The following is a 22,938-nucleotide window of genomic DNA, read 5'->3' as shown; positions in this document are numbered from 1 at the left end:
TCATACTTTTGCTACACCAGTATTAGAAAACATTAAGCTAGCACACATTTTTAGTCTTGCATTGTCAAATGGGCACACTTTATTTAAAAAATACTCAAGTAGGGGTGTACTCAGGTTAATTTACATACTAAAATTTTAAACTCTTCTATACTAGCATGTCAGTTATCATGAGGCTATACATTAAGTAGTGGATAGCAAAGAGCAAAGTGTTTTTTGGTTTTTGTTATTTATTTTCCCCACTATCAATAAACTGAATAGGAGCTGTAACGAAAAGGCATATTCAAGCAGTAGTTTTCAATTGTACAAACACTGCTGCAGATGGTTAATCTTACAAATGGGAGCAGAACCTCTGATGAATAGGAATATTCACACAATGTTAAAGTGTTTTGAGTGCGGCAGAAAGAAATTGCAATCCACATCTTTAATAAAGCTATATTATGTTACAAGAAGTTAAAATGGGCTAGATTGTAGGCTTAAAGATTATATGTTAATGATTTCTTGGCAATTGGGTTTGGGCCATTTTTGGTACCGCAACATACAAAGATCTAACTTTTTTTCCCTGCTTTTTTGGTGTTTAAATCTTAGCTATCAGGCATGTCAAAGCCAGACTTCCCCATATTTGCTTGTCAACACAAGGGTATCTCTAATGTGCCTTGCACTTCATCTGACAAGGAATCCAGGCATGTAATCTTTTAAGATTGTTATGTAAAGTGCTTATTACTGACTTTGTCAAATCAGTGATCTCTATTTAAAAATGTTCTCCCTTCTCTACTTTTCATGCAAAAATCCCATTGATAAGATTTCATATAAAACCTCAATTTCTAATTTAAAAAAAAAAACAGGGAAAAAAGCCTCTCTTACGTTCAGATCTTTATGCATCGTAAGCCAGTAAAAGATTCAGAAAATACTTGTGGTGGTCATAATAGTAATCACAATCAGCAAGCTCTTCTAGATCTTACATACTAACAGCCACATTTTGTTTTAGTATTTAAAAAGATACATTATACTAAATTCAGAGTTTTAAAATGTCTACAGAAAACATTGTTTAATTTGCCCACATCTACCCCATTGCAAGTGAGTGTGATAGATTGGATATTTGCATCCAGAAGCCTCTTGTCATAATAGTATTCCTTTGATGAAAAAAGGAGCCAACTAATCAACTTTTTAAAATAAGTTTAATTAACCTAATTATAAAATTTAAATAGTTTATTTTATGCAACAACGTGGAAAAGTCTAACAAATGATGAATCATACAAAAAATTCAACTTCTGCTGTAGTAAACAGGAATATTTTCATTTATTTTAGATGTCAATTCCAATTACTCTTTAGAACTCTCAAACAATTCCTTGAAAGCATGTTTAATTGTGATGACATTTATTGACGTGATATGCTCTATAACAAACTCAAGACAACAAGAAACCAAATACAAAAAACCCAATTACCAGATAGGCACTTTGAAATCAGCTATTCTATATATAGCTCACAGTTAACACTGCTTGCTTATATGTAGTCACAGTTCATCAAAGGCTACTGAAGAATAGAGCTAATATTCCTTTGATGCATAAGCATTAGGATCCAAATCATGCAAGAAAGCTGATTTTTGAAAATCTTAGGAGGAAAAGTGAAAAATGAAAGCAGCCAAAAACTGAAGCATTTACAACCATCTGAATAAGGCCCTTTAGTATTTATTTTAAATATGTATGTTTAAATCCCTTCATTCTCAGGTAAAAGGTTAAGAGGCTGAGAGATATATCGTCTGCTTGGACGAGGATACTGGAGGTTGGCAGTGTCAGCATCGCAAGAGCGCTCTATCAGAGGAGGAGGAGGAGGAGGTAGGAGCTGGGCATAACTGGACCATCTTGATCCAGCCCGTGGGGAATCCAGAGGGGGAAAGAAATACCTGAAACAAACAATGAAGACAGGAACAAAAACACCAGAACAAAAAAAACAAAAACAAAAACAAAAAAAAGAGAAAAGTAGTAAATACTAGGAAAACCAAAGGGGAGAAAGACATGCTGGAAAAACAAAGCTTTAGTATATCCATGCCAAAACCAATAAAACATAACAGCAGAAATTAGGGTTCTAATTAAAAACAAGATTGAACAAGTCTTGAAACTGTTTTTTAAAGGAAAACGTATACTCTTGTCCACTGAAAGCCTCACAAAGAATACTGTAAATACATTCTTAATATGCATTTTACAAAGAAATGTTACTTTGTAAATCAAAATGATCTTGTAGCAGTCATCAGAATCATTGATGCACACTGCCTCCTAGAATTCATGCAACTTATTAACAGCTTTTAATAATGCTTCATTTGCAACACCAGGCAGACATTAAATATTATGCAAGTACATATGCTGCATTGCATCCAATCCAGATGAATTTTACTGCAATTTACTAGACCATATGTAAAAACATCAGATTGTTTTTACAATACTTAGATATAACAATATACATTTACAAAGAATGAGTCTTTTCAATTAAATACAATCTTGTTATGTATTTACATACTTCTGCAGAAACCTCAGAACAAGCTAAAGTTTTCTGATAACCACAATGCTCAGAAAATGCCATGTCATTCTTATTTAACTTATTATGATTTACCCGTAATATTTATGTATTTTAATATAACTATTAGAGTATCTGTAGACATTACCTATCTTGTTTTTTTGTTCTGAGAATATTTACAGAATGGAGTGGACAAATAATACAATCCTGGGACAATACACAGTTAAAGATGTATGTTGATCTGAATTTAGGTGATTACTGTACACTTCAGAATGTTGTGCTGATGCAATCAATTATTCTATGGAATCACACTATAGGAACTTACTAGCATATATTTTAAAAAGTATTTTAGTGAGCATGAAGCATGACAGTACTTACAAAATATTTCTTTGAAGTAGTTTGAATTTATAAATGAAGCAACACCACACTAAGTTAAACTATTATCTGTACAGTTGTCAAATCACACTGTAATCTGATTTCTTTAAGACTAACATTGCAGTATATTAAGAAGTAATCACAAAGCTGTAATGTTTAAGAATCAATTATATATTTTAACACTACAAACAAAAATTACTCAAAACAATCTTAATTAACTCACTTTAATAATCATTATGCAGTCTTCTTCCTCCTCCCAACCCAGCTAAGGACAACAATCCTTTTAAACCATATACACTAATCCCTTAGATTCATGAGCTTTCCTGGGTGGAAAATCATTTTTGATGGCAATTTGTCTCAACAAGAACCCTTTCCAATTATCCCTCTTTCAGAAGTTTCAACAGCGAGTAGTACAAAAACAGTATACAGTGTAATTTTAAAGAGGCATTTTGAATTGCGTTTAGTAGTTATCAGCCTGCTGGTGTCTTGGGAGAGCTCAAACGGCGTTGGGGAGGGGAAAAAGGAGTTGTCTTTCCATTCCTGTGTGCATGCAACAAGCAGCAAAACAGCAAAGTTACTCCAGTTAGGTTGATATCAGCTCTGTTTTCTGTTAAAAAGGACATAATACAAACGGAGAAGGGAAAATGCATCACAAATCTAGACACAGGTGGTTATAAACACAATAAGAACACAGCACTACTGAGTGAGTTTTCTAGTCATTTATTTTCATGTTTCAATCATTCCAAAACTATTTTTATAACTAACCCAGAGTATGGAAAGCCTAAGTGATGTATTTACTCTGATAAAAGTTCATTTTCAAAAGATTGCAATATTATAGTTTAACTATCCTTTGCTGTGTAAATGTACAATGTATTGTCAGGGCGTAGTCTAAAAGCAAACTAATGGTGGTCCAATCTAATTTGGTCAATAGTCAATATATTGCTTTGCTTTTATTCAACTTAAAAATCACGAAATCATGTTCTAAGTATGATTTTTACACTTTCAACCCAATATAGTCACAAAGCAAAGATGATAAATACTTTTGCACATAATACGGCTCTATCATAAAGGACAGGGCCCAGTATAGTCAGAGATTCCATGGCTGTAGACTTCAAAGTGGAATTCACCCTCCTGCAGAATTATGAACAAGAATTGAACATTTCTCTTTTTTTAAGTATGTTTCTAGTCCTTAGAATTGTGGAGATAACCTTGGAAACATATCAAGGAAACATACACCAATGCAGTAGTGGCTGCCTGAGTCTGCCGAGAGCCTGAAACAACAAGCGCTAAAGTTGTAAACTGTCCCATCCGAGTCAGGGCCCTGTGGAGTCTACAATTCCACAGCTGCAGTTAATAGCATTTTTGCAAGATGATATCAAGTTCAACACTTTTGCTGCAACCAGCTGATTTTTGTCTTCCTGTCCTCCTGGGATTTGGTCTGCAGCTGCCTCTTGGCTCTCTAGCCTTCCCCACAAGGGAAAGTTAATTATATTATAGTGCATGATCCCTGCACTCTTCCACTGAGGGCCAAAGCTGGAGTTCAGCTTACAGCCAAGAGAAGGAGGAGCCAGGAGCATAGGCTGGCCAGCTGGACTGCCAGGATAGCAGAGCAACAGCTGACACTTGAGAAATCTGGGAGATAACCCGCTGAAGCAGGCTACAAGCTTCCCCCTTCCCTAGTACACAGAAGGAAAGGAGCTTCTGAGCTGGGCCTCCTGGACAACATCGCGGGAGCCAAGGCTTGGATTGTGGAGCCAGGCCACCTGGAGAGCATAGGAAAGATACCCATCCTCAAAAATAATCACTGAATTTTATGTGAATGAATATTTTGAACTATGAACCAAAGGTGCATTTGCATAAGAATGGAAATGAAAGATATTTCACAGTAATAGTACAAAATCATGTTGCCACAGAATTTGGAAATTTCTGCTGTGGAATTTGGTCCCATTGCGCTGCAGAATACACAGAGCCCTGAAAAAGAATATCTGCTATACATTGGAATCTATGATTGCGTTACAGATGCAAAATTAATCACTTTTCTAAATCTTAGTGTAACGGGAAAAAAATCACTAGTGCAATACAAAAATTGTACCACACAAACATAAGAGAAACAACCAAAATGAGAGGGAACACAGTGGAGTAGGTTCACAGAAATTAAGTGTATTCAGAAATACTAAGGTCTACGTAAAAGTTAGCCTACCTGCCAGCAGCTGATCCATTTAATGAATTCTGTAGGCTTGTATTGGCTGAACCTATGGAAGTATTAAACATTCCCTGCTGAGAACCACCATTGACTGGACTCCCATTACCTTTCAATATACCAGTGCACTTCCAGTTATCCATGTAGTTAGCTGCAAAGATATAAGAAGTAACTTTTTATTTCCGACCCTAAGATCCCTAAGAGCATTTGATAGGGTTACAACATTTTGGGCAGATTCTCAGCTTGTGTAATACTGTGAAGCACCCATGAACTCAAAGGAGCTATGTCAATTTTAAGACCACTTCAGATCTAGCTCTTGAAATGTCTGACATTCTCTTCCCATCCACCACTTTGTCTGATATTTAAGTTCTTGTGAAAGGTATCTATACAGACCAGAGTCCTTAAATCTCTCTCTCAAATCTACATTATTGGGTCCGCCAACTGACAGACCGAATGGAAGTCCGTGAATGATGGAAATGATTAATTTTTCCTGTCACTTTGAATACATCTATTTTTTGCAATTTCCACTTTATTAAGCTTAAAAATGTCAATGTACAATAAATCTGAAATATACAAGTGACAAAGTTTACCTTTCCAATAAATTATTACATACAAAAATGTTAATACTCATAACATTACAAAGTACTAGCTGGGCACATTGAAGATTAAGTATCTGTACTGTTCAAGATCTAGAGAAAGTAGATTTTTCACTGTTCTGCCACCGACGGAAGACAGCAACAGAAATGGTAACTTTCGTATTTTAGAGTTTTGCATACATCTAATATTTACTCCTCACTGCAGCAGACAAGTTCATAAGATAAAAGGGCACAATGACTTCTACTACTTTAACTGAAAAATTTACAAGACAAGTTCTGTTGGCTCTTACTGTGCTCTGAATCAAAGCCTGTAAGATTCTTTTTCTTTTTACATGTATTTCAGAAACACTTACAGTCCACAAACTAATTCAAAGGAATATGCATTCCAGGAAATAAATCAATTTCCCCATAACTACAGGTCAATCTTTAATCTTTCAGCATTTGACAAAGCAATCTAAAATGCGTGCCCCACAGAACTCTTACCTTTCCACAACCTAACACAGCCATCATCACCAGATGATGCAAGCACTGTGCCTGTAATGTTCCAGCTCACTCGCCAGACTTGGGAATTGTGATTATCAAACTGAGCCACTATCTGAATTTCAAATTTTGTTAGGCCTCCAGAAGATGTCAATTCTTTCCTGTTTAGAAAAAAAAATGAGTAAAAATTCTGCATATACTTGTATTGTAAGATAAATGTTCCTAATACTGAACAAGAAAATAAAAAGTATCAGCTATGTTTGCCAAGAAGGTATGAAACAATATTTTCCTCAGACAAGTACTGAGACATGTAAAAGAAAATTTTGTTGTGGTAGTTTATTGGTTGTATATAACATAGAATCACAGAGCTGGAAGAGACCTCAGAAGGTCATCAAGTCCAGCCCCCTGCTCTAGGCAGGACCAATCCCAACTAAATCAACCCGGCCAGGGTTTTGTCAAACTGAGACTTAAACACCTCTAGGGATGGAGACTCCATTACTTCCCTAGGTAACCCATTCCAGTACTTCACTACTCTCCTAGTGAAATAGTTTTTCCTAATAACCAACCTGGACCTCTCCCACCACAACTTGAGACCACTACTCCTTGTTCTGCCATCTGTCACTACTGAGAACAGCCTCTCTCCATCATCTTTGGAACCTCCCTTCAGGAAGTTGAAGGCTGCTATCAAATCCCCCCTCACTCTTCGCTTCTGCAGACTAAACAGACCCAACTCCCTCAGCCTCTCCTCATAAGTCATATGCTCCAGCCCCCTAATCATTTTGGTTGCCCTCCACTGGACCCTCTCCAATGCGTCCACATCCTTTTTGTAGTGGGGTCCCAGAACTGGACACAATACTCCAGATGTGGCCTCACCAGAGCCGAATAAAGGGGAATAATGAAATCTCTGGATCTGCTGGCAATGCTCCTCTTAATGCAACCTAATATGCCATTAGCCTTCTTGGCTACAAGGGCACACTGTTGACTCATATCCAGCTTCTCATCCACTGTAACCCCCAGGTCGTTTTCTGCAGAACTACTACTTAACTGGTTGGTCCCCAGCTTGTAACTATGCTTGGGATTCTTCCGTCCCAAGTGCAGGACTCTGCACTTGTCCTTGTTGAACCTCATCAGATTTCTTGTGGCCCAATCCTCCAATGCGTCTAAGTCACTCTGTACCCTATCTCTGCCCTCAAGTGTATCTACCTCTCCCCCTAGCTTAGTGTCATCCGCTAAGAGCAGTTCTTTCTGGATAGGCTTAAATTACTGATGTTTTCTTCCATCACCAAAGCATATCAGCACAAGACTATGTCCCTGTCCCCCCCCCCCCCCCCCCCATATCTATATAAAATGCTTTTCCTGATGGATGACAATGTTCCTGCTGGGTGACAGAATGATGTCATCATCTTGTCAACCTCAATAGGTTCTCTCAGTGAAGCGAAAGCGGTCGGGGGGAGGTAGGTGAGTGTAGCAAGCAGAGGGCACAGTCCCCCAGTATGCTTTTATGTTAAGAATCTCAAAAGCTCACCTCACAGGTTTCAGTGTGAAAATTCGTACATCTTTGGTAGCTACAGCTAAAATATGAAAAGATCTTCCCAAGTTCGGAGCAAATGCAATATCATGTACAGGATCAGTGACTGTCATAAGAGTTTCTGCTTTTGCATACTTCCTGAAGAGCAACAGACAGGTTATTCATTTCATGAATGCTGACATCATAGCCAGTGATGCAAACAACATGGAGATAACAGAGGGAAGTATTGTACAGAGAAGGGACCAGTAATCAAATTAAAAACAAGTATTAATAGTTATAAATTAGAAATCATCATCATCTGTGTTCAACAATTAACTTCTGACTGCCTCATTTGTTGTGCGAGTACCATTATACTAGGACCCAAGTCTGCTTTATTAGAAAAAACTACATTTGCTCTACTGTCATTTCAGACAAAATCTGGTCCAGAACAAGGTATGAATCCTGCCTCATGCACTATTCAGGACCCTCTTGAATGAGGCAGAAATTCTAATATATGTGATCTCAAAATTAAATAGTTTTATCATAAAATTAAGGCTTCACATTAGCATCCACACATTTTCTTACTGGTGTGCCTAATTTAACAAATCTAATGCTTTCCTAATAGTCTTTAAAGAATGTTGATTATTCAAAGGACTTTCTACCATCAACTGAAAATATTTTACATTTTAAAAACATTTTTAAAAGGTAGTGATGTAACACTCATTGTTCATATTAGCATTTAAAAACAAGAATTCAAGCACTGGACTATTTAAATCTTGGCCCTAATCTTGCCAAGAGTTATATATCTGCTTAACTTTAAGTGCATTAAGTAAATCTGTGCACGACTGGAGCCTCAGATCTCTCTATGAAAATTCTTTGTGACACTCCTGGGGTTTGTGTGTTTGGAATGACAGCACTAGTCATGGTCCATGATCATGATGTGTAACATCAGCCAACATTCTGAAATGATTCTTCTACCCATTCCAGGATACAGGAACATATGCATTAGCTACAAAGATGCAGTATTTTGTTACTCAAAAGTGTATTTTCTACTTCTATGCATTCACAAGAATAAAAACTATTTAACTACCACACTGTTATAAACCAGCAAACAGCCATTCTAAACCCATCACATCAGATTTGTAACCTCAGAGTTACAAATGCCCCAGGAGTAGAGATTGTAACTCAAATATTTGCAACTCTAAACAAAACGAAAACGTTATGACGGTTCAAGTTTATAATTGAACATTAACTTAATACAGCTTTGAAACTCAACTATGTAAAACAAAATGCAGAAAACGCATTTTTCTTAGTAATTTCCATGTCACAATACTGTACTTTATTTGCTTGGGGGGGGGGAGGGGGGGAGAGAAAGCGTCCTCTGCTGCTACTTGCTTGTATATTTCTGGGTCCAAATGAGGTGTGTGGTTAACTGGGGTCCAAATGAGGCGTGTGGTTAACTGATCAGTTCATACATATGAAACTGTAGTAGTTTATTCCTTAAGTTACCTGGTGTTTTCATTGTATTCATAAATCTGAACCTTAGCCAGTATATTTGGACTGTTGTCATCGCTTCCTACAGCTATCATCGGAGAATGAGCTCGAGAGCTACAAGTGAAAAATAAATACCATTACATTTACAAAGTACTATTGTGCACAGCACAATTTATTTAAGTACTACAGACAAAAAAATTTTTTTTAAGTTTGTTAGACTGCGAAGTCAAGCATTCAAAAGTTTACAACTAACAGATTTTCAATTCCCTGTGCAATTAGAATTCTGTCCCCTAGAACGTCCATCTTCCTCACTGAATGAGGCAAGGTCCCTGTGGAAAAAGAAGCATAGAACTGACGACTATCATTTAATGCATACTAGGGATGTGAACGACTAGCCAACAATACAATAAGCAAATGCATATCAGATAGTCGACACACTAGTTTTATAGTCCCTTCCCCTCCACTCATTGCTGCCTCTATCAGAAAGCAGCAGCAGGGGAAGGAGGATGCTTCAAAGCAGTAGTTCCACGTGAAGCCCAGGACTAGACCCTGTGCTCTGTGCAGTGCTGCTGCTTTGAAATGCCACATACAGCCCAGGGCCAGCTGGGGATTCCTTCACTGACCCTGAGCTCCATGTGGCGCTGCCACTTTGAAATGCTGCGGGAAGCAAAGGGCCAGCAGGAGAATCCCCAGCTGGCCTGGGCTGCTCAAAGGCAGAGGTGCCCTTATCAGCTACTCGACTAGTCAATGCAAATTACATCAACTATTCGATTAGACAATTAATCTAAATTTAACATCCCTAAAGCATATACACATGGAGCTAGAATTAGAATTGTAATTATAAACTGACCATGTCCTAACTTGTGTTTGTCTTTTGCAAATTAAATAATTTTAATTACTTAATTTGGTACATAATTTCATAGGGGTTTTTGAATTTGTTTTTAAATAAATTAAAAGGTAAAATAAACTGTTTGTAACTTTAACAACTTGCACATCACAATCAATCAGGAGTGTTTAAACCTGAATCTTCAGAACAGAAACACAGATTACCACTATGTAAGCTATACAGCTAAGTACATTAGTCTCCTGGAGCCAGCTATTTTCCCAAAAGGAGGAGTGGATTGCCAGAGCTAGGGGTGAAAAAAAAAAATCAAAAGCAGTGTAGTCCTGTTTGGCTCCCGCAATCCTTATGATTGGCATTGGAGCAACTCTTGCCCCATGTATCCCCACACCCCAAAGAGACTGGTGTCATGAGCTGGGTCTAGAGCAGGGGTGGGTAAGATGCAGCCCAAGGCTGCCTCACCAGAACCCTTAGGCACAGAGCAGTTCATTCTGCTTTAAACAGCTGGCAGCGCTCTGATCTGGACACTGGAGAAGGAGACGGAGGCTTCACACACTGACTCTGCCCCTCCCAGCAAAATCTTTCAGCTCCCATTGGCCAGCTTCCAGACAATAGGAGCTGAGAAATTTTGCTGGGGGCAGAGGCAGGGAGCAACGCCTTCTCCCTCCCCACACCCAGAGCAGAGCCACATGGAGCAGCAACCAGCCCTTATGACCAGCTCTGGACTGCAGCCAACAGGCAGAGAGCCTGCCTCAGGTTCCTATGAGCCACCTAGGTAAGTGTCTTCCATCCAGAGCCTGCTTCTGGCACTCCACCCTCATTTCTCTTTGCCAACTACCTCCCCAGGACACCACCCAAACTCTCTGCACCCTCTCATCCCACTTCCAGTAAGTCTCACATCCCTCCCCCAGGTCAGAATCCTCTCCTGAAACCATATCCCCTCCCAAATCCTGCACACCAAGACCCTGTCCTAGATCACAACCCCTTCACCCAAACTCCCTCTCAGACCCAACTCCACCTCCTGCACTCCAGTCTCCTACCCCAAGCTCCCTTCTTGGTAGCTTAGTAAGGACCTTCTTGTCTCTCACTCCATCTCTCCTAAGGTGGGATCAAGGAGTTCTTGTCCCATCACAAGTCACATGCAGCTAATGCGCTCCTAGAGCCATGTAGGATTTATTGAATAAGCCTACACCGCCTCTCTTAAGGCCCTCTTCCTTCCCCAAAGGCTGCTTTGCAAGGTCACTGGAATTTCCTGTTCGGCACGTGTTACTGCTTTAGTAGTGACATCAGCCTGGCCTCATAATGTTCAGTGATTTGGGCAGACTTAGCATGTTTTCCTGAGGAACAGAAGTGAGCAAAAGGAAATGGCAGTATTTAACACTATATATCTCAGACAAATCTGAATGGCGTTTCATGAAACTCAAGATATTTCTATAGCCCAAAGAGCTTCCTCCAGTTAAATATCAAAGGCCTGCTGAAAAGAACACAAGAGACCTTCTCAAAGAAAGGGCTCAATAGTCCTTAATAATAAAGCTTTAGACAAGCTTAATGTAGAGATGCCTCCCCCCCATCATTTCTTCTCAAACTCTCACAATTTAATTGAGCCAAACTATATCAAAGTCTTTCGTATTTATGTTTTCCTCTAGACCTGACAAAAATCTTTTGGATTTTACTGAATGAATAAGTTTTAGATAAACTAATCTTTGGACTTTTCCTTCCTTCATTCTTTACACCTATCTAAATGATGCTATATAAAACTTACCTTGATGGATTCCAAGAAATGCAACTGCAGCTTAGTTTACATGAGATTTCATGCTGCAATGACCACTGACTGAGATTCATAACATCTGGAGCTTCATATATCCTCACTACTCCATCTGCTGAACAGGTTGCCAACATAAGACCCATATGTTTGGGAGCAAACTTCACATCTGTAACAGATGTCCTACTATCTACAAGAGTGGTCCTTTTCACCTGAAAATAAATGCAGTAATCATTAAATAACTGATGGATGGTTACAGGCATTTGTTCTTTAGTCACCAGTTTATGATGCAGATATGTGACCATATAAATTGCTACATACTAGTGCCCCAGGTTCTAGAGCTGTGGTGTCCACCACACTAACCACATGTTGCTATTTGGCTGGTAAAGTGTGGCTAGTTGGCTTGAACTATGTGGCTATTTGGCCGGTTGAGTGTGGCTAGTTAGCTATAGCAGTAGCCACTATAGTACAGTAAAACTCCATTGGTCCGGCATCTGACGGTCTGGCACTCCTGATGGTCCGGCACCAAACACATCAAAGTCAGGTTCCAAACCTGCTTTCAGGTGCCAAAAGCTGTAAGTATCACCTGGGTAGAAGTTAACTCTAGGGATGTTAGCTATCTAGGTTAATTGAATAGTCAAATAACCACCTGAATTCTTAGCCATTAGTCCACTATTCTTTAGTCCCCAGGGGCAGGGCCAGCAGCCAGTGCAATCCAGCCCTATGCCCAGGGAGCTTCCTACCACCCCGCACTGCTGCCTCTCTATCAGAGGCTGAAGTGCAGGGTTCCAGACAGGGGCTGGTCTGCAAGGGAGACAGTTTAAAAACTAACGCCCCTCACAGACAGGCTGCCTGAGTCCCTGCACTGCTGCCTCTGATACAGTCAGCAGCACAGAGCAGCAGCAGTCCCAAAGTAGCCTCTGTCCATGGCCAGCACCAACACCACCGTGGACAGAGGCTGTTTTGCAGTGGCACTCCCTACCCGTGAGAGGCCCCAGCCCCTTGCAGGTAAGGGTTGCTGCTGGAGCAGCCTCTGCCCAGAGCAGGTCCAGGCTCACTGCAGATAGAGGCTGCTCCATGGCAGCCTCCTCCCCCTCCCCACTGCTGCCTCTGGTAGAGGCAGCATGGGGAGGGAGGGAATGCAAGTAATCGACTAGATTAACTGATAAGCATAAGCTTGTTTGTTAATAGACTAGTCCACTATTTGTTCACATCCCTAGTCAACTCTTCAAATTTCCACCCATCCATCATATTTAGAGTAATTAAATATTTTCAGTGCAAAAATCTTGGCATGTTAAAATCTGGTAGCAGCAAAAAAGGAGCTGAATATCAAAACAAAGGGTACCAGACTTATTGTTATAGGCTGTATATTGTTTGTGAGGTAGGTGGTAGCTGTCCTACATAAGTAAGGAATTCCAGCTGCATAGGAAGGGTCTAATGTGCTACACAGAATTCATCAATTTTAAGGTAAGCATTTTTTCCTTTGTGGATATTTTAACAGAGGGGACAGCAAAAAAAAATATGTAATATAAAATCGGTTACATATTTAAAACTGCAGGTCTCACTCTATAATGAAGTTAAGAAAAAGGACACAGCTTGATGTTAGGAGACACTTGACATCTATTTGTCTATTTGATGAAAACCAAGCCATTCATTTAAAATTAGCATAGATAAAGTACAATCATAAGTTAACAAGCGCTATTATCAAATAAATGACTATTTTAACAGAAAAGCTCCATGGAAAAGGACACTCTCTCCAGTTCTATTTGGGAGTAGAAAATAGATTGAAGAAAAGAGAACTTCCGCCAGATTACAATAACTTGCAGTTTGGAACAATTTCAGATTTAGCCAAGTTCAATCCTCTGTTTAACTCTGGAGTTTTTGCAGCTGAAATCTTAATGCTGAACCATTAATAGGAGATAGCATAAAGAACAGGAGAATCTAAGTATGTGTGTGTCAAAACTAACAATATTTCAAGTCTCACCCAGTGACTCTGCCCTCGAAGTTTATCATTCGACTCTCCTACTATTTCTTCCCACACTACAGCAGTTCTGTCAAAAGAGCAGGAAGCCAGAACCTGTCCAAACTCAGGATGAGCCCATGTCACACGCCACACAGACCCACTGTGTGTCTGGAAGATAAAAAAAACAAACAGTCTGCTAAATATGTACTTAATTTGTAATCATGGGAAATGTAAAGTTAATATCTTGCTTTTAAGTAACGTCAAGTTTTCAAGGGAAATAAAGGATTACAGATGTAAAAGTTAAAAGTAACAAATCTAAAAGGCTTTTAGAATACTTCTTGAAGTATATTACTTACTGAAAGCCATGCTCAAAATTCCATAATCACTGCTAAGAACAACTACTGTAAGTTAACCGATAAAGTACTTGGATTTTTCTTGCAAGTTTAAAAATCACTACAATATACCCCTAAATTTGGAGAAGTGGTTAAAAAGCTAAACAATATGTTTTGACACACAAATTAGAACTATAATTTAAACTGCTGCCACCACCTCTGACTTCCTGGACATATTCCTCCGAAGTCCATACTGACCACAGCTTGTCTTCCTTCCTGCCTGCTACTCATTTGTAAAGTCTCTTGGACTGCCTACTTTCCTTCTTAGAAGGAAAGGACTACACAAGCTTCACCTGAGCTTCCAACTTTAGCATGCAGAAATCTTGTAATTCTAATTCCAATTATACAAACTACAGTAAACTTAAAAGTTGACCACCTCAGTTCTCTCGTGTAATTTAGGGATGCAAGTCACTACTCAACTAGTCGCTTGCCCCTTGCCACCTCTGTATCAGAGGGAGCAAGGGGGGAGAGAGGGGAGCAGGAGCCAGTGCTGGGGGAAGCTGGCTTAAAATCCCATTCCTCCCAGCACCATCTCTGCAGGAGGCAGGGGAGGCAGAGGCACAGCGGAGGTAATGGCACAAGCCGGGATAGAACAGTCCCAGCTTGAGCCAGGTCCCAGACACTGCATCTCCGCCAGGCTCTTACTACATTTAAAAGTCAGAGCCTCAGTGAACCACTACTTGAGTGGTCGATGAAAATGCCATCATCAACTTGATTAGCTTCCTAAGCACTATTAACAGGGCTCGCCAAGCAATGGCGAGCCTTGCTTGCCAGCCGCGCTGCACAGCCCCACCAGCTTAAAATCGAGTCGCCACGAGTGAGTAGATTGAATCATTTGTCAAGCCCTGACTATTAACATCCCTAGTGCCACTCTGATCTTTTTTTGCAAATCAGATGTGAATACAAATGTATCTTTGCAGGGACTCTATTTTTAACAGCTGAAAAAATAACTTTTCACCACTTCCATTTTCATGTCCCATCATGAGACTAGGGATGTCAACATATACTGTACACGGTTAACTGATAAGCCTGGGTTTATAAGCATGGTTACACGCACTCCCTCTGCTAGCTCTGTATGCCGTGGAGCCATCCAACCAGCTACCAGTGCGCCAATTGCACCCCTTCCCCTGGCACATGCCAGCTCCCACAGAGCCACCTTCCCCCCGCTGCCTCCCACAGAGAAGCAACACAGGGGCAGGCAGAAGCTGGTGCTCCTAGCAAGCTGGCTTTAAAGCAGCACAAGCACCGGCTTCTGAGGAGCCACCTTTCCCCTCCATGTTACAGCAGTAAGGGAGGAAGGGGAGGCAGAAGCCCGTACACATGGGAAGCCTGCTTTCAAGCATGTAAATGGGTAATCTCTAAAATATTCAGTGGTTACATACTGTACACAAATACATGTATTTTAACATCCCTAAATGAGACTAGAAAATAGTCCCAGCGATACATTACAAAGTCTGTGCAACAATAACAAAAATTGTCCATTGTATCTTGTCTGTTCTGGCTGCTGAAATTGCTGTACATTTACTAAACAGATCAGTAAATGTAATGAAGTCTAGAGTACACAACCTCATTAAGCCTCTGCTTACATTTTAAGTGGTCTGAGACTGATGGACTTTTAGAAGTTAGAATAACTGGATTTGCAGACTAGTAAAAAGAAAATCGGGAAGTTTCTACTGTACAAAACTGTATAAGCCAGCAAATACTTGAGTAAAATGATTTACTAAATAAATACTGGGAAGTCCCTAGCATAACCATACTTAATTATACTTAAGTAATGCTTACCTTCCAGCTGGCAGTACAATGCCAATCCCCATTTTCAGTTTTGTCCCAAACCTATAAAGAAATAAAAATGCAATCATATACTTTACTACCTTCAAGAAAGGAAGGAAAATAAAGCTTATGAAACAATCCTTGCATACAGAGACACAATCCACATATAACATGTAGAATCTTTCCCCTCTGAAGACCCTACCCATTCCTGCATACCTTTGCATCTACAATGAAGCAGTTGCAGGACTGAGGTGTGAAATCGACCACAGGGTCAGCTGGGGACTACCCATTTGCAAAATATGAGCCTATTTTCTTTTATAAAGTAACTTAAAGGGAGTAGGATGTGTCCCTTATATCGTAATCTCAGAACAGCATGAGAACTCCAAAACCTCTTAGTTTCACATTAAGGATGTTAACTAACGAGTGATTTACTAGTCGAGTAGTTGATGGAATTTCCATTGACTACTCAGCTAGTGGATAGGCACTTCCTCATTCCTCCTTTGAAATGTACAGTATGCCACACGGAGCCCGGGGTCACCTCCATGCAGCGCTGCCGCTTCAAAACACCGAGGCTGCGTTTCAAAGGGGCAGCGCTGCACAGAGCCCAGGATCAGCTGTGTGGCGCTACCCCTTTGAAATGCCGCACCAGTGTTTCCAAGTGGTAGTACCGCACAGAGCCCAGAAACAGGCTCCGTGCAACACTACCACTTTTAAGTACCCTCTCTCCCCCCTCCATTTGCTGCCTCTATCTGATACAAGCAGTGCGGGGCGGGGGGGGGACGGAACCGACTAGTAGACTCGACTATCTGATAAGCATTTGCTTATCGGATAGTCACCTAGTCTTTAACATCCTTATTTCACATAGGAATGTAAGCAAGTAGTCGAGTACTCAACTACTTGCTTCTGCCCCGATACAGAAGCAACAAAGGGGGAAAATACAGCAGCTATTGCTGGGGGGAGCCGGCTTAAAAGTCAGACCTCCCCCCCAGCCCTGTCTCCGCGGTGCAGCCTTCCCCCCTCTGCTGCTGTCTCTATCAGAGGCAGAAACCGGGGGAGGGTGAAAGGGGGATGTTAGGGGAGGTTCCTGGCTTGCGTTGAGTTTGTGAGCTACCCTGGCTGCAGCTCTGCAGTTTAAATGTAGTAAGAGCCTCACAGCTCTTACTACATTTAAACTGCAGAGCTGCAGCCAGGGTAGCTCACAAACTCAGCGCAAGCCAGGAACCTCCCCTAACAGCCTCACAGCTCTTACTACACTTAAAATGCAGAGCCACAGTGGTCCAGCTCTGACTGGTCCAGGAGCTACCTCCACTGCAGCTCAAGCGTATTAGGAGCCGGGCTGTTCACGCATACCTGGCTCCAACTAAATTTAAACTGCAGAGCTGCAAAGGGTTAACTCCCGGACTGGCACCGAGTGGGGACAGAGCACCTCCCCTTATCAACTAATCATGTCGTCAATCCAAATTGTATGAACTATATGATTAGTCAATTACTCAACTTTTAGCATCCTTAGTTTCACAGTCTGTTGTGTTCTCACCCCATTGATACTCAAGGTAAAAGTCAATAACTAAAAAGTGAAATTATGACTGCCTACATGTGTACCAACTATAAAGGTTACTCCTGCAAAGCTACTTTGTGGAGGGGAAAAAATCCATAATGTTCCATTGTGTCCAAGCAATAAGATAACTGTGCAATTGGAAACAAAACTTTTGTATCGTAAAATCACAACATTCCCACTACAGTGGCTGAAAATTGTAGCTTAACACTGTTGATGTGAATAATTTTTCAATTCTTAAGCAGTGATGTTTGTAAACAATATTTATATACACTAGGGGGCTGTGGCCTCCCCCCCCCCGCTCGCTATGCTCACCAACCCCCTCCCGCCTCTCCAGAGCACCAGGCAGGCCACGTGGCTCCTGCCCCCTGGAGCACTGGGGAGGGAGGAAGGACCCCCGGCAGCTGAGTGGGGGAGGGCTGACGGGACACAGAGTGACGTGCTGACATCCCTCTGTAGTCCCACAGGAAACATTTTTTATATAGAGAGAGAGATTATAAACCTACCTAGTCCAGCAAGTTTTAATAAATAATTTTAATACGAAATTGTAACTGATGCCCCCTCCTTTGTAGGCTACTGTGAAATAATAAAAAGAACATGAAGCTGAAGGTTGAATTCCTTACTTCCAGCTCCTCTGACTTAAGTATGATCTCAGACATATCACAACCTCTTTGCCTCAGTTGCCCCCCAGACAAAAATGTGAGATAATCCTTATCCACCTTTACCATGTTGTCAAATAAGATCTGGAGGTCATTACTGGTTAGTTCAGAGGAATAAGTACACTGAATCTGGAATTTATTCCTGGCCCCCTCTCTCATTCACCATTTTATCTTACGTAAATCATGTTGCCACTCACCCTGATTATAACCAGTTTAGAGCACAACCATGTTACAAACCAGTGGTCCCCAACCTTTTGGGGCTGCCGAGTGCCCGGGGCAGGGCCACTCTAAAACCGGGGACGGGGCCACCCATATGCCACGTGCCCAGTGCTGGCGCCACCCGTGAGCCGCACTCTTGGGGCTGGCGCCGCTCCTGTGCCGCACGCCCAGGGGTGGGGCTGACCATATACCACACATCCGGGGCCGGCGCCACTCCTGTGCCGTGCGCCCAGGGGCAGAGATGCCAATACGCTGCGCACCCAGGGGCTGGCACTGCCCATGCGCCTGGGGGTGGGATCGGCCCCAATCACTGGGTGGGCGCACAGAAATGGCCCAGCAGGCGCCATGGCACCAGCGAGCACCGCATTGGGGACCACTGTTACAAACCATTTCCTAGATTTACACTCTATTTATAGAGCAGACAGACTTATAGAAGCACTGGGAGGCATTATACATATAAATCTTTTCAAGGTTCTCTGATAAAAAGGTACTTTTTAAAATGCAAAGTAGGGATATACAATCCCATTTAATTAGTTAACTGGTTAGACATTAAGTTTGACAGATTAACTGATTAAACGGGTGTGGGTGGGGGCTGTTCCAGGCCGCTAGGCTCCCATGGGCTGGGATCTGGCAGCCTCGTGCAAGGAGATGGGACAGAAGATGGGGTGGGGGAGAAAAGATGAGACTGCTGGCTCCCAGCTCGAGTCGAACTGCTGGCTGGCAGCACCCTCTTCCCCCACAAGCCTGCCCACTGACAGCACACAGGGCTAGGAGCTGGCAGCGCTTCCCCCACGAACCTGCCAACTCACAGCCCACAACCCTGGGTGGGCTGGGAGCCAGTAGCCATCCTGCTGCCATTCTCTCCCGCTTGCCCCCACCCGCCACCCTGGCCACACACACCAGCCCTTCAGGCAGCTCCCTGACACCCATTAAGGCAAGAGTGGAGAACTTCAGGCCTGAGGACCACATGCGGCCCTCGGCTTGACTGGATCTAGGCCCCCCCCCCCCGCTCAGCGCCACCCCCCATCATTGGGAGCTGATGCTGGTGCTCCAGCCCCCCTCCTCCACCCCTGCTACCTCACTGCAGGGCTGGAGCACACAAAATCTATTAGGCTAGGCCCCTCTAGGCTCTGGTGTGTGAGGGGAACATAAGGAGTATCTTTCTCCTTCTCAGTCAGGGGCCACATCAGTGTGGGTTTTTTTTTGTGTCCTCCCCAATTGTGTGCAGCCCCCCTCTCCCTGACTGATTTTTCTGTGGTTCAGTGACCCCAGACCCAAAAAAGGTTCCCCACCCCCACATTAAGGAATGCTTACCAGGTAACCATTTGCATCTCTAATGCAAAGTTACATTATAGAGTTCAGGCAACGAACACTGGAACTAAAGCTCTATTTTGAAGCATACTTCCCCCCCCCCCCTTTAACAGTCACCCATAACCTTCCCAAGCACATTACCTTCACGGATAATTTTTACAAACTTGTTCTCAGACCATAGTTGTTTAAGTTTGAGATAAATTAATCCAGTTATTTTTGAGTAAAAGGAAAGCTACAAAAACATGACTTCAAGACTTTGACCAGCCTTTAATTAGCTTCATATAACTTAAAAGCAGCCAATACTATATATTCCCAATTTGCCATGATTTTAATACTCACTGAGGGAGGAAACAGCGAATTAAATATTAAAGTACAAATGTTAGGTATCGTGTAATTGAATAGCCATGTAACCACATGAAATCTTAGTGGTTACAGGACTATTCGAGAGTCCCCAGGGGTCTATTTGGAAAACCATGGGAGGGTGGGCGGGCGAAGCCAATACACTCCCAGCCACATTCTCGGGGAAGCTCCTGCCTCCTCATGCTGCTGCCTCTATGTCAGAGGCAGCAGCAAGGAGCAGCTGCAGCCCCTGTCCCCAAAGGAGCAGAGCTCCCCATGGACAGAGGCTGTTCCATGGGATGCAGAGCAGTCTGTCTGTGGGGAACTCAAGACCCCCAGCAGACAGAAATGGCTCTCTCAGAACACCCTCTGTCCACAGCAGATCCAGGCTTACCGCAGACTGCAGCTGCTCTGTGTGATATGGAGCCGCCTCTATCTGCAGAGAGTTCGGCCACTGAAGACAGAGGCTGCTTCGTGTCAGCTTCCTCTGCCTCCCCCACCCCTGCTGCCTCTAGTGGCTGGGGGTGGGGGAGGAGAGGGCACCAGGGAGCTAGTGCTGGATGGAACCAGCTTTAAGCCAGCTCTCCGCAGCACCAGCTCCTGCCTGCCTCCCCTCCACTGCCACTGTAGGAGGCACACGGGGGGAGGTGGGGGGGGGGACAAGTCTGCAGGAGCCAATATGCATGGGGAGCCTGCTTGAAAGCTCCCCATGTGTACTAGCTCCCACCTGCCCCTTCCCCCCATACTACTGCCTCTATCAGAGAAGGCAATGTGGGTGCTGGGCAGGCAGATCTGGTGGTCACGGGGAGCTGACTTAAGAGGCATCGGGAGGAAATAGGTGTAGTCGACAATTTTAACCACTAAACCCAGGATTATTGATTACCATACACTTGTCTACACTGTGACATCCCTATATGAAAAGAGTATTTTTAATTATGTGCAAATTACATAATCCAACTCTGATCCTCCTGCCAGGTAACACTCCAGCGCCTCCGGTAAGGTGCTCCAGCACGACGTTTCTTTTGCCCGCAGTCTCTCACCCTTGCTCCCTGCAGGGCTTTGAACAGGACGGCGGGCTCGCTAGCCAGCAGGCCGCCGACACACGTGGCAGGGGGGAAAGGCTGGCTGGCTGCCGCCCCTACCCCGCGGCGCTGAGGGGGCTGCCAGGAAACGCGCAACACGCGCACGCTGGGGGCACTTGCTGCCCAGGGAGGCCAGAGCGAGGCTCGGCGAGCAGGCCCGGCCCAAGGCGGCGGCGATCTCCTCGCCGCACCGGGGGGACGCGCGGCGGCCCAGTCGCGGTGGCTCCTCGGCGCCCCAGCCGGGGGCCCGGGAGACATTCCCGCCGCCTGGGCCTGGCGCGCGGCTCGGCTGGACGCGCGGGTCACCCCGCCCCGGCGAGCCCAGGCTGGCGCGGGACATCGCAGCCCCGCCCGCCCTCCCCGGGCCCTCCCCGGCAGCGAGCGGCTGGGCAGGCGCGTCCCGGCGGGGAAGGGGCCGCCCAGCCCCGCGCACCTTGACGCTCTGGTCGCTGGAGCAGGTCGCCATGCGCCGCCCGTGGAAGTCGAAGGAGACATCGTGGATGAGGTCGCGGTGATCGGCCGCGATGCTGCGCGCCACGAACATCCCCCGGCCGGGCCGCGCCTCGCTCCCCCGCCGCCGCCGCCCGGGACAGAGCCCGCCCGCCTGCCCGCCCGGCGTTCCAGGAGAGCGGGCGGCGCGTGCGTGCCAGGGGCGCTTCCCTCGCGCTCCGCCAGGGGGCGAGCCCAGGCGTCACGCGCCGCGCGGGGGTGGCTGCCGCCGCGAGCGCTGGAGACTCTGAAGGGAGCGCCAAGTGGCCCCGCCTCCTGCTGCGCGGCTCTTCTCGGGGCTGATGCGCCGCCTCCAGCCCAAGCGACCTTCCAAAGGGTCTCGTAGGGCCATGGAACTGGAAGGGACCTGTAGAGACCATCTAGTCCAGCCCCCGCCCGCATGGCAGGACAAAGCACTGTCTAGGTCTCGGAGCTGCAGGGGAGAGCCCAGTTAGTCTGTTACAGAAAAAACAACAACAAATGATCTGGTAGCATAGGCGTGTGTGCGCAGCACATTGCATTAGGGTGTGCGCCCAGGGAATTCTGTTTCTTTTAAAGGCGAACATTTATTGAAGACTCAATCATAAAGGACATTATTTTTATTCATCAAACAAACTAAAGAAACTAAACAACTAAACTTAATTTTTTTAAAATGGGTGCAGCGGGGCTGGCCGGGGAAGATCGGGAGGAGGAACCAGCTGGCAGGAGGTAGAGCTGGGGGCGGGGGTTGGGTACAGAGGGCCTGGTCCGGAGAGATCAGAAGAAGAGGGGAGAACTGGCCATTGGAAGCAGGGCTGGCGGCGGGTGCAACGGGGCTGGCAGGGGAAGATTGGGAGGAGAAGTGAGGGAGAACCAATTGGCCAGCCAGGAGGGAGCAGGGCGGGGGGAGGAACATATCAGCGGGTGGGGAGCAGGACTGACCCAGGAAGTGCAGATCCCAGGGCGCTCCTGCCCCCTGCACAGTCCAGGTGAAGCACGAGTCAGTCCGGCTGTGGCTCCACCACGCGCTTGACCAGCGCGCAGGAACGCAGACCGGGCTGCCCCTCCTCCTCACATGCAACCAGGCTCCCAGCACCGATCGCGCCCCGCCTCCCAGCCACTCCCTCCACCAGGCTTCCGGATGCCCAGTCGGAAAACCAGAAAATACCAGCCATGTCTGGTATTTTCTGGATTTTTTTTTACTGGACAGAGCCCCAAAAAACCAGACTGTCTGGTAGAAAACCGGACACCTGGCAACTAAAGACATTAGGGTGTGCCTGCACACACCCGGCATACCCCATATGCACGCCAGTGTCTGGTAGCATTTTATAGACTAACAAAACATGTCGATGGTATCATGAGCTTTCGTGGACATAGCCCACTCATAACTCCGGTTATCTGAAGAAGGGGGCTGTGCCCA

General features: G+C 44.2%; 1 protein-coding gene across 4 annotated transcripts; it reads right to left on the bottom strand.

Moving 5' to 3' along the window:
* Positions 1–223: 223 nt before the first annotated feature.
* On the bottom strand, positions 224–21,751 carry SEH1L (SEH1 like nucleoporin). Of its 4 annotated transcripts, none has more exons than XM_075921014.2 (9): positions 21,484–21,751; positions 15,901–15,951; positions 13,748–13,894; positions 11,764–11,975; positions 9,176–9,274; positions 7,685–7,825; positions 6,163–6,320; positions 5,084–5,234; positions 224–1,900 (listed from the first exon to the last, which is right to left on the bottom strand). In XM_075921014.2, exons 1-9 carry the CDS (start codon positions 21,592–21,594, stop codon positions 1,705–1,707), a joined length of 1,266 nt encoding a protein of 421 aa, XP_075777129.2. In that variant the 5' UTR covers positions 21,595–21,751; the 3' UTR covers positions 224–1,704. The 4 variants fall into 4 exon arrangements, with proteins under 4 accessions (XP_075777129.2, XP_075777132.1, XP_075777130.1 ...); XM_075921017.2 differs by lacking the exon at positions 224–1,900 and adding an exon at positions 2,287–3,490 and having other exon boundaries at positions 21,484–21,742; XM_075921015.2 differs by lacking the exon at positions 224–1,900 and adding an exon at positions 3,588–4,646.
* Between the last annotated feature and the right edge of the window lie 1,187 nt (positions 21,752–22,938).

The sequence above is a fragment of the Pelodiscus sinensis genome, chromosome 2 (genome assembly GCF_052426305.1).
Source record: "Pelodiscus sinensis isolate ZL-2025 chromosome 2, ASM5242630v1, whole genome shotgun sequence".
Classification (NCBI taxonomy): domain Eukaryota; kingdom Metazoa; phylum Chordata; order Testudines; family Trionychidae; genus Pelodiscus; species Pelodiscus sinensis.
The sequence above is the reverse complement of the archived record's forward strand: the minus strand, read 5'-3'. Positions and strand labels throughout refer to the sequence as shown.

Excerpts from the sequence above, each read along its gene's own strand:
- SEH1L (XM_075921014.2), bottom strand. The coding sequence starts at position 21,594 with ATGTTCGTGGCGCGCAGCATCGCGGCCGATCACCGCGACCTCATCCAC. Across the intron at positions 15,952-21,483 it reads CCAGCGACCAGAGCGTCAAG|GTTTGGGACAAAACTGAAAA; the intron begins GTGCGCGGGGCT and ends ATTTCTTTATAG. Across the intron at positions 13,895-15,900 it reads ATTGTACTGCCAGCTGGAAG|ACACACAGTGGGTCTGTGTG; the intron begins GTAAGCATTACT and ends TTTATCTTCCAG.